The sequence below is a fragment of the Camellia sinensis genome, chromosome 1, assembly GCF_055761805.1.
Source record: "Camellia sinensis isolate YWXY chromosome 1, ASM5576180v1, whole genome shotgun sequence".
In the NCBI taxonomy this organism is placed as follows: domain Eukaryota; kingdom Viridiplantae; phylum Streptophyta; class Magnoliopsida; order Ericales; family Theaceae; genus Camellia; species Camellia sinensis.
Window position 1 is genome coordinate 190719288 of NC_138961.1, and position 17050 is coordinate 190736337.

At 34.9% G+C, this 17050-nt stretch overlaps 2 protein-coding genes across 2 annotated transcripts; both read left to right on the forward strand.

Moving 5' to 3' along the window:
• The first annotated feature begins 313 nt into the window (after positions 1-313).
• Positions 314-11188, forward strand: LOC114317075 (DDT domain-containing protein). The gene is made up of 11 exons (XM_028263765.2): positions 314-554; positions 778-929; positions 1303-1475; positions 2408-2850; positions 2930-3023; positions 3168-3511; positions 3664-4070; positions 4236-4395; positions 4597-4758; positions 4843-4931; positions 10674-11188. Exons 2-11 carry the CDS (start codon positions 817-819, stop codon positions 10822-10824), a joined length of 2136 nt encoding a protein of 711 aa, XP_028119566.2. The 5' UTR covers positions 314-554; positions 778-816; the 3' UTR covers positions 10825-11188.
• A 3456-nt stretch (positions 11189-14644) lies between these two features.
• LOC114317076 (uncharacterized) lies at positions 14645-16464 on the forward strand. The gene is made up of 3 exons (XM_028263766.2): positions 14645-15015; positions 15190-15319; positions 15729-16464. The coding sequence occupies exons 1-3, from the start codon at positions 14883-14885 to the stop codon at positions 16339-16341; spliced, it is 876 nt and encodes a 291-aa protein (XP_028119567.2). The 5' UTR covers positions 14645-14882; the 3' UTR covers positions 16342-16464.
• Positions 16465-17050: the final 586 nt, after the last annotated feature.

The window sequence follows — 17050 nt, forward strand, 5'->3', positions numbered from 1 at the left end:
AGTGATTTTTTTGCTAAAAAGTCAAAAAGCCAAAAAATCATTAAAAAAATTAAAAAGTCAACAATTTATACAAAAAAGTCAAAAATTTTATTTTTTCTTTATTTTTTACATATTTTTTCATAAAAAATCAAAAAATTATCTCAAATATATTATTTTTTTATATCATATTTTAATTAAAAAGTTAAAAAATTATTAAAAAATTTGTTGTTAAACGAAACATAAGTGTATCTAAAAATTTTTAAAAAAATTATTTAAAATATTAAAAAAATTTAACAAAAATTTTAAAAACATACAAAAAAAACAAAATTTATTTTTTATTTTTTAAAAGTAAATTATGAACCAAGTGTCTTCCGAGAACAAGGGACGCGAGGCCACGACCAGAGAGAGAGAGAGAGAGAGAGAGACGCTCGAAGAAAGAGAGAAGAGAGAGAAAGAGAGAGTGAGTCTCTCTCTCTCCTCGTCGGCTAGCGTGTCAAAAAAAACCCCACTCTCTTCTTCTTCTTTCTCCTCTACAGGCACGCCTTCCTGCAAACCCATGAATCAAGATTGCGGTGGTAACCCCTCGCTCTCTCTCTTGCTCTCTGCTCCGTACTAGTGTATCTGCTTCGGGCTATGAAATGCTATTTGTGTTTGATTTGTACTTGTTAGGATCGTCAATGCATCACAGTCTAGGGTTTTCTCGTTGTGTTCTGCTTCTAGGGTTTCTTTATTGCTACATTTTTATACGCTGATCTGAATCGTGAACTCTCTCTTTGTTTGTGTGTGTTTGTGGGTTAGGTTGTTGGTGAAGGTGTGTGGACTGGTTGAGTCCCGAGAATGCCTTTGTATAAGAGAAAACCTTTTGCTCTGGTCGAAAGGCCCAAGGATTTGGAGCCCCACGAGCTCGTTTTTCAAGTTCGGTTCACCAAAGAGATTTTTAGGGATTATGGGTATCCTTCTATTTCAGTTTCCTGAAAATTTGAATCTAATTGCATGTTTGCTTGAGTTTTGATCTCTCTCTCGCGAGAATTTGGTGGACTATTTCTTCAAATTGTTTTATGATTTTTTTTTTTATAATTTCTGAAAGTAACCCATTTTTTAGGAACCATTTTTTTTTTTTGAATTTTAAAAAAATGCTTTTTACAATGGTGTTTTTTTTTTTTTTATGTTTTTGAAATCATGTCAATGAAACTGAAAATGAAAATAAACAGAGCCAGACGGGACTTAATGTTTGCAGGATTTTGTTGTTGAATTATGAACTGTTAGTATTAGTAATCTCATCACATCACTTTGTATTGCAATTCTTAACTTGAGATGTTCTAGTGAATACTTGAATCGGATAAATCTATATCGCCAGAGAGTTTGGACATGTAAAGTTACTGCAAAGACTAACTTGACCTATGAAGAGGCATTGGTGTCGGAGAAACGGGCGACGGAAAAGGTTCAACAGTTCCCCAAAGAATTAGTGGCGCCTGTGCTGCGTGATGTCCAATTCAGTAAGAACTCCATTTCTGAACTTTGTGTCGTGTGTAAAATGTGCTTCAGTTTCATTTTGTATATATTATTATGGTATGCTATAGTTATGAAAAACAGGGAAAAAGGGAGTTTCCAATATTTCTATTTGCTATTTGCTATCTATTTTGATTTTGTTGTGCACATATGACATGAACTGAACGCGGGGCTGAGTTGCGGATATGTTTAAATGTTAATGGATTGGTTGTATTAAAGAGAGACTGTCATAAGCATATGGTAGCCTTCAGCTAAATCCTTGAATGCAAAATAGAGATTCAGTCTTGCTAGTTTGATGAAAGGCGGTGACTTTTTCAAATATGCTGTCTTAAGAGGGTACCAAGGTGTCCATAAAAGGAGAATTTGTTGTTTACATATTTTCCCTTCAGACATTGATGTGTGCCACTTCTCTTTTTGTATTTGAGATTTCTGGTGGGGATTTCTTTGCAGCTTTTGTTTTGCTCTCTCTTTGTTTCTAGTTCTGAATTAGATCATCTGATTTTATTATGGCAAAAGATGATCAATTAGGAAATTGTTACATTATAGCATCTTCATGTCAGAGACAGAAAGGGGGGTTGATTAAAGTCATCTTATGAGAAACACAATACTAGGGGAGCAGGTACTAAAATTGGCACGAACGACGTGCTTATGAAAAATAATGTCGAAGCCATTTAGATTTTTGGGTGTAGAAGTAAGCAATCTTTGTCTCACACGTTAATTTGGAGTGCATGTGTATTGGTTTTAAGACTAAAGTGTTTGTATGGACCATGACCCACAAGAAACTTATTTGCTCTATTAATACTTTAATCTTTAGTTATTGTTTGCTTTCTTCAATATTGAGTTGCTGTTGCCTTGTAGTTGCAAGTACATCCAATTCAATCAATACAATCTTTTTTTTGATGATTTTTTGTTTTGTCAGGCATGCTCACGTTAAAAGATCTTGTAAACAAAATTGCCACAAAGTTGCAGGAGAACGTGTCAGAGGGTACTGAGTTATATGGAAAGAGGAATAGTCGTGTATATCCTTGCAAAATAATAAAAGTTATAGTGGAAGAGGCTGACAAAACCCAATATGAGGTAGTGTGGCTTGACAACGATAAAAAAATAACTGGAAATGCTGTAGTGAATGGAGAAGATTTGGTACGGAAGAAACTGCCTTTTACTAGAGATGTTCTCAAGTCTTTTATTAGAGAATCAACATATCGAAGTGTCCCTTGGGTGCTCCATGATAAATTGGCAAGGAAGCATGGAATCTCAATTGATCCTCCTGAAGAGTTGAGAAGCAAATTTTCCTTCCAGGATGGACGTGTAGTCAACAATAGGAAGAGAAGTAGAAATGAGGAAGATAGACAGAATACGGGGGTAATTATCGTGGTTCACTATTTTTGTTTTGTTCTGGAAGTGTGTGCTCTTATTGGTTTTCTATATTTATCATATTCAGGAAAGAAATAAAGAAGAGCTCAGAAAATGTAAACGAAAGAAATTGGGGAAGGAAAAATCAGAAGGCTTGTTCTCTGAGGAAAATGCTGAGAAAGGTAAGCCCTTTTATTTTCTTAATCTTTTCTTCTTATTTACTTATTTTGACGGGGTTGCAATGCTTTTCAATGTGGTGAGTATGTTTCAAGTCTAATAATTTTCATTTGATCTTGTAACTTCTTTCCTTATTTTGGAATTTGCAGAAGACCACCAAACGGACGAGCCCATTAAATATCCAATTGATGATCTATTAGTGCAACCTGCTGTGGATGATCCAGTTTTCACTGAACGCCCTTCTCTGTCAAGGGACTTCAATGTTCCCATGAATTGTGTGGGGGATCTTTTAATGGTTTGGGATTTCTGTTCTTCTTTTAGCAGCCTATTGCACTTGTGGCCGTTCTCCCTTGCAGATTTTGAAAATGCTCTGTGCCACAAAGACAGTAATCTGGTCCTTATTGTAGAAACTCATTCAGCTGTTCTCCGCATGCTTATAAAGGATAACAGGAACTATACTACGACTATAGAGAAGAAAAAAAGGAAGCCAAAGGTTAAACAATAAAACTAGATACTTAAAGTTCTTTTTTGCTGAAAAGTATATATGTTCTTGAAGTCAGACTTTCTTATCTTCCGTGGCATTTTGGTTTGTTTTTGCCTAGTTATGATATTCCCTGATTTTGATTTTTTGTTTTTTTAATTCAGATTACATTAGTCACTTGGACGGAGTATTTGTGTGATTTCTTAGAAATGGTTGATGTTGCTGAGCTATCCACTTACGTATCAACCATTAAGCGGGGTCATTATGGCCTTCTGGATGTTAATGCTAAATTAGGAATTCTACGAGAATTGGTTGCTCAAGCCCTTACTACAGATTTTGTTAGGGAGAAGTTGGATGAGTATATTGAACAGCAGCAAGTACTTGCAGCCAAGAGAAGGGAGGAAGCATTGGAGGAAGGAAGAAAAAAGAGAGAAGATAAAGAACGTCTGAAGGCAGAGTCTGATAGCAAGGAAATCACAAAAGGGCGTAATGTAGAGTCTGCAGGAAGCAGCTTAAATGCCTTAGTGAATGGCAATCACAGTAGGGAGAATGGAGATATTGCAGATAAATGGTATGCGAATGCTCTATTTTCTTGAGAAAAACATACGTTGGAGAATATTTTTCAGTGAATATTCTTACCCCCATGAGTTGCATTGGTTTTTAGGCCTTTTTTTTTTTTTAATTATTATTTAATTTTGTATATATTTTAAAAAGTTGACACTCCTACAAAATACAGGAAGCAAGTAGACACCGAGGAGAAAAGGTATGGGAAGCAACAGAAGATGGAAGCTAAAGCTCCAGTAGAAAATACAAAAGATTCAGCTAGGAAGGGAGCTCAAAAAATGACTACTGATGACAGAATGGGTGCAAAGCAAAAAAGGAGTAAAGAACAGAGGGTACTCTTTCTCTTTGTGTTTGTGTGCATGTTTGTGTGGGTAGGGCTGTGTTTATGTATTTATAGACATACATATATAGACATATATATATGTGTGTGTGTGTGCATAGACTAGGTTGTATGTTCACAAAGATAGACACTTAATCCACCTTTATGAATGCACGTTTTCTATTCATCTGTATTAACACCATGTAAAACACAGAAAGAATATATTGAACGTGAGATGGAGAAAAGATTCATACGCACCAATAGCTTGGGGAAAGACAGATATTATAACAGGTATTGGTTTTTTAAACGTGATGGGAGAATATTTGTTGAGAGTTCAGACTCAGCAGAGTGGGGCTATTACAATACGAAGGAAGAGGTATTGATTCTGCATGTAATAAAAATTACCAAATTATTTGATGTCTTTGTAGTTTTGGTGATTCTTACCTCCCTTTCTTGACAGCTCGACGCCTTTATGGGCTCACTGAACCGAAAAGGTGAGCGAGAGAGGGCACTTAAGAAACAGCTGGACAAGTACTACGATAGAATATGGTGAGTTAATCTAGAACTTGTTCCCAAGAAAATTTTGAATTGCCTTTAGAATATTCTTATCAAGAATTCATATGCTTTAATTTCTTTTGTTTGTTTGCTTGTTGGGAAACAATCCTTTTTCGTTGATGTTGAGTGCAAGTATGTGCTGACACAAAGTATCCCTATTGTTGAAAGGCCGATTAGAAGAACGCTGATTTTTGTCCTTTCTATTTTTGAAGTTAGTTTTTTTCTTATTTTCTATTTCTTGGCTACAGCTGCTGTATCTTTTTAATCACAGAACACTCCCCCACATGTATTAGTGTATAGACATTCACATATGATTAAATATGTAGTATAATCAATGATGAGTCACTCTTAGCTCCCCTAAGGAATTTGATGCCTACAAGGGATACCCTCTTGTTTGGGGGAAAAAAATGCACATACCTACTTCTTCATAGGTTTTGAAGAATAGCTTCTATGAACGTAGAGTCTCACATTGCTTGAGAGACATTTGAACTTGGGCTAATATAGCTCTGCCCTCCTCTGTAACGTGCTTTTGGCGTGTATGGGTGCACCAGATGACAAATCTGTGCAGGACCATGGTGGGTCCAAAGCAGACAATACTATGCAAATGGGTTTGGGGTATGCTATTCTGTTTAAATTTATTTATTTGAATTTCGCAATTCAAAAGGAAATGGACATATTTTTCCAATAAAATAATTTAAAACACGAGGGTAGCATTGTAACTTCATTTACTCTGATGATGCTGTTTTTGTTTTTATTTTTTATTATTTATTTTTTCTTGAAATGGTAGGAGTAATACCACTCGAAGATTATTCAACAACCCCCCCCCCCCCCCCCCCCCCCCCCCCCCGGGCCAAAAAAAAAAAATACCAGTTGAAGATAAGTTGAGAGAGAGCATGCTAAGATGGTTTGGTTATGTATAATGAAGACCTATAGATGTAACGGTAAGAAAGAGAGATGATCATCATAAATGAAAATGTTAGGAGAATGGGAAGACCTAAACTGATATGGGGTGTCGTAGGTAAAAAAGATATGAATCTATTTAATATAATTGAGCATGTAACCCTTGACATTTTTGTTTTGATAAGTAAGTCATATTGTAACCTAGAAAGGAAAGATATACAATGAAGTTTAATACACATCTTTTGTAGGGAGCAGAAAATTAAACAAAAACGAACTACTCTCATCAAAAGAAACAAAACTAAGTCTATAGAAGACAAAAACAACATTCACAGCAAAAAGAATTCAAAATTTCCCTCTAGCACTCTTCAAGTTATGAAGTTTCACTCTGAGTTTTCTTCTATTATTCTCCTTTGTAGTCTCTTCATTACTGGGGTTACTTGGAGATGGACTCACTCTAAAAAAAGATTTAGTGGGATACAAGGCTTAGTTTGGTTATCTGTTGTATTTTCTACTCCACATTATATGCAACACCTATTTGGGAGTCTATATCCTGTCGTTATCAAATTATCAGTAGTAAGAATGGTATCTAAATCAGTGGTCCAAACAGATAATGCCACCATTGTTGGCATACCGGATTGTTAAACAATTTTTGTAGGGAAATGGTTCCTCAACTCTTTACCATTCAAGGAATGATAGGATTTTACCAAGAATATCCCCTTACCATGCTTCCATCTCATCTAATTTGTCCCATTTATAAGAACAACGATATCATCTAAGAGCTTATTGCAACCCCAAGGGGTTGGTCTAGTGGTCAAGGTTTGGGATTTGAGGGTGTGCTCCCTTCATGATCTTAGGTTCAAAATCTCCTAGGTGCAAATAATTTCTTGGAGCCAATCCATTCAGGGCTTTGTCTTGTCTTTAATTGGCCCCCCACTAGTGGACGGTGGGATTGGTCCCCTGGGATAGCCAGTCCATTGGACTACATACCAAGTTATCAACAAAAAAGTAAAAATAAAAAAATTTAAGAGCTCAATGCCTTGATCCTCTAATCACATAGAGATCTAATAAAGAGAGGTTCCCATGATCCCAAAATCATGAAGGCCTTGTTTGGTTTGTATCTAGAGATATAATTTTTGATAAAAAATCTCAAAAATTTGTTTGGTTGAAAATTTTTGAATTTTTTTTTTTCAAAATCACTTCTCTCTCTATTACACATCAATCAATCATTTTTTTTTCTTCCCTCGCTTTCTCTCACATCCTGCACATCAATCAATCACTTTTTCTCCCACACCCATCTGCTGAACTTCAAAAAAAAAAAAAAAAAAATTAAATCATCCCAAACTCCAAAATTATTATCAAAACATACAACCAAACAAAATTTCAAATTTTGTGAACTCTTTCTAGAAAGTTATTTTTCAAAAATTGTTTGACAAATACAAACCAAACATGGCCAAAGTCTCTAGCAATCTGCAACCAAGGCATCCTTATTAGCGGTTGCTATAAAAGGTTTGGAAATGCTGCCAATAAAGGAGTACCCCTGCACCGCACATCATACAAAATTGGATTCTATAGCCGTTTCCTAGTTCAAACCGCATATTTACAAAATTTAACCAACCCATCTCGATTCCTTTCCACTAACCCTTCCCATATGGCTCTCGAACTTCCCTTGATGTCCAACCCCTCTAATTCACTTCAAACTTGCTATTATTAATTGACCATTCCTCCGTTTTAGCATATCTACGTAACTTTTTACCCAGTAGGGCTTGATTAAAATGGAGAAAATGATGAATCCCCAAGCCAATATCTTCAATAGGAGTACATATTTTATCTCACCCTCAAAGTAAAATTTAAATTTCTTCCATAAGCCTCGCCACAAAAAAAAAATTAGCTACATATTTTTTTCCAACCTTTCCTCAACTGAAGTAGGTATGGTAAAGAGAGACTTAAAGTAATTAGGAGAACTAGCTGAAGGACTGTTAATGAGAGTTTGTCTCCTTGAACATATATTGTCTTTTCCATCCCGCAAGGTTCTTTCCGAAACATTTAACAACTTCATCCCAAATTGTTGTGGCCTTGAAAGATGATTCAACAAGAAGCCCCAAGTACACGAATGGAAGATTTCCAACTTTGTAACGCAAAGAATTGACTGGATCTTGCACATTCCAAACCTCTCACTAGAATATGTTCTCTCTTCCTAATTTTGATTTGCACCCAGACGCTGTTTTGAAGTAGATCAGAACATATTGCAAATGCCTCAACTGCTCCACTTCTGCCTCACAAAACACTAAGGTATCACTTGCAAAAAAAAAATAAAAAATGAGAATACACCACCGCTTACCTTCCTCTATCACTCACCTTAAAACCTTTTATCACTCTGCCTTGCATTGTTTGTTTGTTTGTTTGTTTTTTTTTTTTTTTTTTTAAGGATCAACAACAAAATTTTATTGATTAATCAAAAAGAAGAAATGAGGATAAGGCATTCTCTACGTAAGAGAAGCAAAAAAAGAAAATACATAACCCAAACAAAGACTACATTACAAATCATACACTGACAACCAATCTCTAGCTTACAAAAACAATGGAATTCCCCTAAAAAGAGGATTCACCAAAGTCCAGAAAGAAGTTAAGTGGCAGACTTTATCCCACAAAAAATCCACATCTCGAGATTTATCTTCGAAAATCCGTACATTCCTTTCTAACCATAAAACCTAGAAAGTTGCAAAGATGGTGCAAAACCAAAGCACTTTGGCTTTCTTTGATCCTCCCAAAACGCGAAAATCGATTAGAAGCATATGCGCACTATCTTTTGGGGCCACTCACATAATGTTCCTCAAAGGAAACAGTCTATGCCATAAATCCAAAGCAACTGGATAGTACAAAAATAAATGATCCAAGGATTCACCATCCTTACAACACATAATGCACCATTGAGGGTTTAGAGAATGATTAGGTCTCTATCATTTGTCAAAATGCCTCCTTGAACCAAAGATCACATGAACACCTTTACCTTAAGAGGGACACAAGCCTTCTAAATTCTTTTACAGAAAGAAAACTGAGAAACTTGAAGATTATCGATAATTTTGTCAAAAAAAGACATGCAAGAAACGATACCCCAATGAATGAAGAGCCCAAATCCTCTTATCTTAAAGAGGAACAAAAGGAGAAATGATCAAGTCTTGACAACAAAGATGTCAACTGTACAGTCTCCCTATCATTGAGATTCCTAGAGAAACTGAAATTCCAATAGATGGGAGCAAAAAATGAACAAGTCATAGAAGCAATAGAGCAATTATGAGATTGAGACACTCGATATAAATGTGGAAAATCAGAGGCAAAGGAGGAGGAGCCCATCCAAAGATCTGCCTAGAATTGAACAAGTTCCTCATTATCCACCCTCACAGAAAGATAATGAGAACAAAAAGGAGATAATGGATCATCCTATATTTGTGAAGTCCCACATTGTGGGTACAAAGGGTATGTGCTGTATAAGCACAAGGGTATCCTCACTTCACATGCTAGCTTTTGGGATTGAGTTCTACCTATAACCTATATAACATGATATTAGTTTGGGGGAGTTCTTGGGTTCAAGTCTCTTCATTTGCTTTCGGGGTTGGGTTCTTGTTTTCTTTTAGCTTCTCTCTCTCTGTCTCTTTGCATCTTCATGTGTAAGACAAGGTTGGATATGAGGGGAGGGTTTTGGATAGCTTGATATAAAATGTTGAGCCCATTTCCTAACAATTTGAGTTTTTGGAACAATTGGTGATCTGACAATCTCAACTTGTTAGAACAAGAGAAGAAGCCTGATGTGGAACCATTGATCAGGACAGATAATTTAACTGAACAAATGCACTAGCTGATCCCATTCATCCGTTACAATCCAAACCTCATTCTCTAACTTGAACAGACCAAATAAACCCCTATTGCCATGATCATATGTTTTTTCAATGTCCGCATCGCAAACCAGGCACCTCATCTCCATTGCAACTTTTCAAAGCCTCCAAGATTTCCTTCTGTGAACCTTCTTTCCAAAGTAAAAATAAAGTCATGTATATTGGATAAATTAAGCTTTCATCTTCCAAAATTAATACATAAATAGATATCAGTTAATAAATAAATCGAACTTTAAACTTTCATCTTACCAAAATAAATACATAAATAGATATCAGTTAATAAATAAATTGAACTTTGTATCAGCATAGGTAGGAGTTTGAGATTCAAATGTTGAAGTTCAAAAGTTTTTTGTTGTGGTGAGTTGCGTGGGTTTGGACTTGTAGGCCTCTTTAAAAAAATAGAGGAGGTATTACTATTATTTTGGGATCAAAAGAACTCATCCTATATCAAGCATGTGTTCAACCCTTGTGAGCATTATATGTCCCTTATCAAGACTCCAAAAGTTGGGCCCTGGGTATGTGTGTGCGTGTTTGGACATATGGAGTAGGGGTCCTTGTGATAAAAATTTGGTGAAGCTCTATTGAAAATGAGGGACCTGTGCACCAAACTTACTAGTGGATTTCTCCAAGTAGTGACCTTCTCTTCCGAAGGAGCAGATACACTTGGATTTCTCCAAGTAGTGACCACCTCTTCTGAAAGCTGGACGATACAAACTATTCTACTTTCTGGTATTATCTGCTGCTGTTAATCTAAATGAGAAATTTGAGTTTTTGGTTAATTAGTTGGTATTCAATGGTGAATCTTTGGATTTTGCAATTTGAAGCTAGACTTGTTCTAGGACTTGGTTTAAATGTGAGGTTCTGACACTAATGTAATTCTTTTTACTTGTGCTGCTGTCTCATGATGAATTTATTTAATTCATGCCACTCAAATGGATTTTTACAGCTTGAAATTGCACAAGAGATCGAAGGAGGTAGCTCGAGAGATTGCAATGGATGAGGCTGTTCTTCGGAGGTCAACTCGTGTTCGTGCCCCGCCTAGGGACAACCCTGCTGTTGCTTTCCTTAGGTACGTTAACAAGTGGAAGGAAGACTAAGACTAATTGCTCTTCATTATAATCTCAAAAGTGGTGTTTTATATTGGCTGCAATTTAACTATTACTGGGATATAGGAGAAAAGATTTTTTTTTAATTATTTTGGAGCAATTGAAGAGCCTGTTCATTATTTCTTTAGTCGAATACTCGGGTGGATAGAGGGGCCATGGTGGGGTGGAGCCCAATTTTTTGGTTTTTTTCCCAGCCCCCCCTAATGACAATGGTCGCGTGTAATTGTGATTGAGGCTCGAATTTTGTAAGTGACCTAGTTCGGCATTAGAAAAATAGACCGGCATATAGTTGCCGAATTTTGTTCCATATGCTATATTTTTTACATTTTCATATTATACAGATTTATTTGTTCAATTTGGATGCAAAGAGCACAGAAAAACAGATCCAATGTTTTGTAAGTTGCCAACATTTGTTTCTCGTGCTAGCAATTTCTCAGGCCAACCAAACCAAGTGGGTTTTTTGTTGCATGAGAAGAGCTGCCGGTTGGTGGATTTAATCCGGTCCTAACATCAAGATGGGACCTTTTAGTCTGGTGGTTTAAGCCGGCTACAAGATAATTTGGTTGGTCATTTTTTGGATAATTGTGTCGATCATATAGGTAAAGAATTAAATTGATTTAAGGGAGTGTCGGTGAGCGGTAGGGATGGCCACGGGATGGGTTTGCCATTCCCTGCTCCCGCCGACAAGATCCCGTTGCCGGGTGATCAAAATATAATCTATCCCTGTCCTACATAAGTGTCAGGGTGGGTAAAATCCGCCTCATTCAGGTGGATATGGACGGATCCTGTGAATTGGATTAAAATGGCTATCCTAGTGAGCGGTGTCTCGATCTCAAATTTCCATGCATAAAGGACTCGGTTTAAAAGTTTTCCTTTGAGCATTTTCCTCTGAGCGAAGGTCAATGTATAAGAAAAATGCCCCTGTGAAATTATAAAAGTTTTTCTTCTAACTAGTCACCACAACCCTCAGGCAATACCTGCCTCTTTTGGTGACCTATTTCAAATCACACCATCATCACCTAGCAAACAATAAAAAAATTCAAAAGTTACCATTTTGTACGTAGTATAGTTATGCTTTGACAATAAAATTTTGCTATTTGAATTTAATTCAACAGTTAAACAGTAAAGTTTTACCATCACCGGTATTAAATGAATAACAAGTACAATTTTACAAAAGCAGCCTATTTTTTTGGTGGAAAGTAATATGAGCAAAATCAAGGGAATACAATTATCAAATCAATTTTATTATATATATATAAACGTAGGTTTTGAACGGAACATATCATTGGAACGGGCCTTGTGTTGGGTCCATTGGGATAGACTGGATTTGTTGGATCCAGTTATGAAAAGCCCATTTTTACCCAAAATTGAAGTCAGAATTTGAGATTGTCCTGTAAGTGCTTATTCAATTAATAATAATAATAATAATAATAATAATTTAATTAATTAATTATTTTTTGCTTTTATGACATTGGACTGCAGATTTGTATCTATCAATTAAGGAAGGATACTTAAAGCGGAGATGTTTCTTATAGTTGTAGAATTTCAAAAGCTGGAAATTTAATGTCTTCACAAGCATAATTTGAAAATTTAACAAAATTTGAAAAGTTTGAATAAGATAAAAAATAAGTCAATATTTGCCAAGGGAATTGGCATATTTTCGTTTTATTTGGATTTTAAAAAAAAAATATTTGATTGATTTATTTATTTGATTTTTGTGTTCTTCAACATTAGATGAACTTGAAATTCAAAAAAATAATCAAATTTTAAAAAATCCCAATAAAAAAGCACTCTATTTAAAAATATATAATAAATCTTACAAATTTGATATAATTATACGGACATATTTTTTTAGTAAGGTTAAAGTTATTAAAATTAATGCCGATAATGTGTAGATACAAGGCTAAATAATGACAAAATATATATTTCATGTGAAAAAGATGATAGAGTTATTTTTTTAAATCATATAACTAACAAAATAATGATCAAAATGGGACAAAATGTTATGTGAATTAAACTTTAAACGAACTAAGTATAATTATATCAAACTTGTAAAACTTGATTTATTTTCTCAAAATCTTAAGAAAAGTTGGTGTAATTTATAATATATAAATATAAAAAAAGTATATATATTTTAATATTTCATGGTCAGTAGCTTCACTCGTTGAAAACACTAACCTAAATTTATATGTAGAGGGTCTTCCAAACTTGTGAGCTTACAATAACAAAAAAATGGGTTATGATTGGATCAAAGGTTAATTGTGGGATGTGATGTGAGAATTTGTGTCTTTCGGTTTGGGGTTGCACCAACCAAACTCCTTCCAGTGCAAATAATATATATATATATATATATAAATCTACTCACATTCCATAGATTCACTACTTGGTTTTAGAATCCAATAACTAATATTTTCAATTTTATTTCATAATAAGGTTCAACATATCATTATTAAAAAATTAGACGTAAAACACAAGATGCGAAGAGGTGAAGCACACGCCTTGCGTAATGGTAGTGCTTGTCTCTTCATTATATCCAATTGGTTCAATTAGTATGTCCATCGAGCTCAAAATACATGAATGACATTTAAATAATTGGGCACTGAGATTAGAAATCTATTTATGAAATTATTGGATTAACAGGGTTAAGTTTAAATGTTTTTGAATTAAAATGATACTTATTTGTTCAAAGTTTAGCTATTTGTTGATCTATTTAAATGTCACTTATCTATTCAAAAGTTACTTATCTGTACATGTGTTACTTATTTGTTCAAATGTCTATACGTGCTATTTGTTTATTTACCTATCTGTTCAATGTCGCATATCTCACCACCACCAATCTCCACCATGACCAACTTTTCAACGTGTGTCTTTATCATAAAAAAAGATTAAACTTTGGACTAAATAACATATGATCCTATAGGAATAGCCTTTTTACCAATTAATCCAAAACAATTTACAATTGAAATAAATAAATAAATAAATAAATAAAATAAAATGTGATTGAGATTAGATCATTACGAGTGGTGAGTCACTTATACTACCATGATCTCGAGAGGGATAGATGAGAGGGGCTAGGGTTCCGCAAATTGAAGAGGTGAGGTGAAGATATCGAGGTGGTGGTGAGTGAATGAGGCAGTAGCATTGGCTTCTTCTTGAGTGAAGTTTTCTTTCGCCTCCTATGGATTATTTGAATTCATGCACGATAATTATCCAATATATATTAAATAGTTATTCACCATCATATAGATTATTATTGTGATAATTTTATTCACACTTTCCATTTAGAGGTGTAAAAAAAGATGAAATGCTAAGAATAAAGATATATTTAATATTATAAAAAAATATAATAAAATCAAATATAAATTTCAAATTTCAGCATCCTAAACAAAAATGACTCCTTCCTATAAATATATATGAGATCACAAAAACTTACAATAAATAAATTCAGTATACTTGGCGATAATAAAGATATTAATATAATAAAATCAAATATAAATTTTAAATTGTGAAAAAGGTGTAATGAATAAATGTACACGGTGTTTGATACCCCCACAAAAGAATATTTCTATGACCATTACTGATATATTGACTTGTGTTTGAATTTTTTTTTTTTTTTTGAAAATTATATCTAATAATAACATAAATAATTCAGATCAATTATAAAATTATGTTTTAGGAAATCTCTATCATTCCTACAGTATAAATAGAATGACCACAATAATAACCCATCCTATGGGTAATAAAAAAATTAAAGGGCAAAAAAGTAACTCCAACACCAACATGAAAAGTAGAGCTACCTACCAAATCCAGCACTAACTTAATTGCAACCACTCTCTCTCTCTCTCTCTCTCTCTCTCTTTTATTTATTTTTCTCACCAACTTGGTCAAACCACCACCCTCACCCCTCAACCCCACCACTCCCCTCCATTCTTTACTGAGGTCCCGAGTCAATTGCCCCCCTCCCCCCTTCTATTTAAATACTCTCCCCTCCTTTTTGTCCTCAATTCCTCTCTCTCTCTCTCTCTCTCTCTCTCTTTCGTCCAAGTTCCATGGGCAGATCTCCTTGCTGTGAGAAAGAACACACAAACAAAGGAGCATGGACCAAAGAAGAAGATGAACGCCTCATCAACTACATCAAAGCTCATGGTGAAGGCTGTTGGAGATCTCTCCCCAAAGCTGCTGGTAAACCAATCCCCCCCCCTCTCTCTCTCTCTCTTAAATTATAGAGTTTTTATTTTTTTGTGAGAAAGTATTCGGGATTTTGTTCTGACTAATTTTCATATATATTGAGTAATTATCGAGCATAAAATGGAGTGTTTGATTTTATTTTTTTTATAATTTTATTTATTATAATAGGTTTGCATAGATGTGGAAAGAGTTGTAGACTCCGATGGATAAACTACCTTCGACCTGATCTAAAGAGAGGAAACTTCACTCAAGAAGAAGATGAACTCATCATTCACCTCCATGGCTTGATTGGAAATAAGTATTCCCCTCTCTCTCTCTCTCTCACTCATTCCACATTTTTATTTTCTTAGATGTCATATGTTATGGTATTGAGAAAGAGTCTAGTGAGCAATGATCCTCTAGAGTTTTTTTTTTTTTCTAAAATTTTTTAGAGTTTTTTTTTTTTTCTAAAATTTTTTAAAGTGGACCACTTTAGAAAACTTTAGAAAAAAAACACTCTATAGGATCCTGATGAAAAACTATGGTTGAGGGCTTGTGGTTCTGCGTTTTGCTAGGTCTGTTTAGACCCCTCCTGTTTCACTCCTTGTTAATAGGAGATCCTTTGATCGCGATTATTAAGAATTGTTACGGTTGGCCGTCTCTTATTCCGTTATTCAACAAAATTTTTTTTTTTTTTTGGTTCTTAAAATCAATTATTACTATTGCAGATGGTCCCTTATTGCAGCGCGAATGCCAGGAAGAACAGACAATGAGATCAAGAACTACTGGAACACTCACATCAAAAGGAAGCTCCTCATCCGTGGCATCGACCCCCAAACTCACCGCCCACTCAACCACACACCTACAACCACCACCACCACCAATTACATCATCAACGCCACCACCATCACCACCACCGCCACGAAATCTCCACACCAACCATCACTTAATTCCATGCCATTGACAATACCACTCCTTGACAACCAGAATGGTTCAATTGACGACGCCAGCAGCAGCAGCAGCAGCAGTATGATTAATGAACAGCAACAAGAAGTAGTACACAAAGAACTCGACCTCGAGCTCTCTATAAGTCTCCCAAATCCACCTCATCATCATCATCATCACGCTTATTCTTCTTCTGCTTCTTTCACCATCGTCAATTCAAATGAATCGAAACACCAGAAACAACAACAACAACAACAACAACAGCTCGCTTATGAGCGGCTCTTCGGGGCATCATCATTGGCGATTACTAGATCATCTATCCATGAAAACAAAGTTGGTTTCAAAGAGTTCCCGGATATATTACATGCCTTTGGACTTGTAACTCCTAGAAAATAATAGTTGGTTCTTTAATTAGGTCATGTTCAAGCTTTCTCACCCTCCCTCTTCTTCATACATGTATCTTGCTCTCTAGAAGTACTGAAATGAATCCAACTACTAACAAAATAGTTGTTAATTCAAGCACGGAAATCATATGTTATGGTATTGAGAAAGAGTCTAGTTACGGACACACCATTTTCTAACACATGTTCACAATAAGTGGGCGGAGTGAGCTCACTAGGTTGATAAGTTGTGCCACAAAAAATGATATAATTTTATTTCTTTTCATTAAAGAATACAATTTTTTTATAAGCAAGAAAACATACGCACAATTAGTCCCCTATTGAATGGGGTTTGAGAGGGGTAAATTTGCATCAAATGGTATCTCCTGGAAATAAAATGTTTATGTATTCGAGTGCTACAACTCTTAGAAGTTTAAGACTGTTTTCGAATTATGGATTAATGTTGAGAATAAAGAAAAGGGTCGAGAAAAAGATAAGATGGTAATATAGTCAACATGGTTTTTTTGTCTTTAAATTGATGTCTCTCTATTTCAAGATTATTTGAATTATACATGCAGATTTTTGTATTTCGAAATTTTCACGTGTTACAATTTGAATTATGCATTGCAATTTTTATACATTGAGATTCTTAACAAGAGGGACTATTTCAAATAGGAGAGCAAAGAGATTTTTGAAGACAAAGAATCGTTAACCTAATAAGTTAA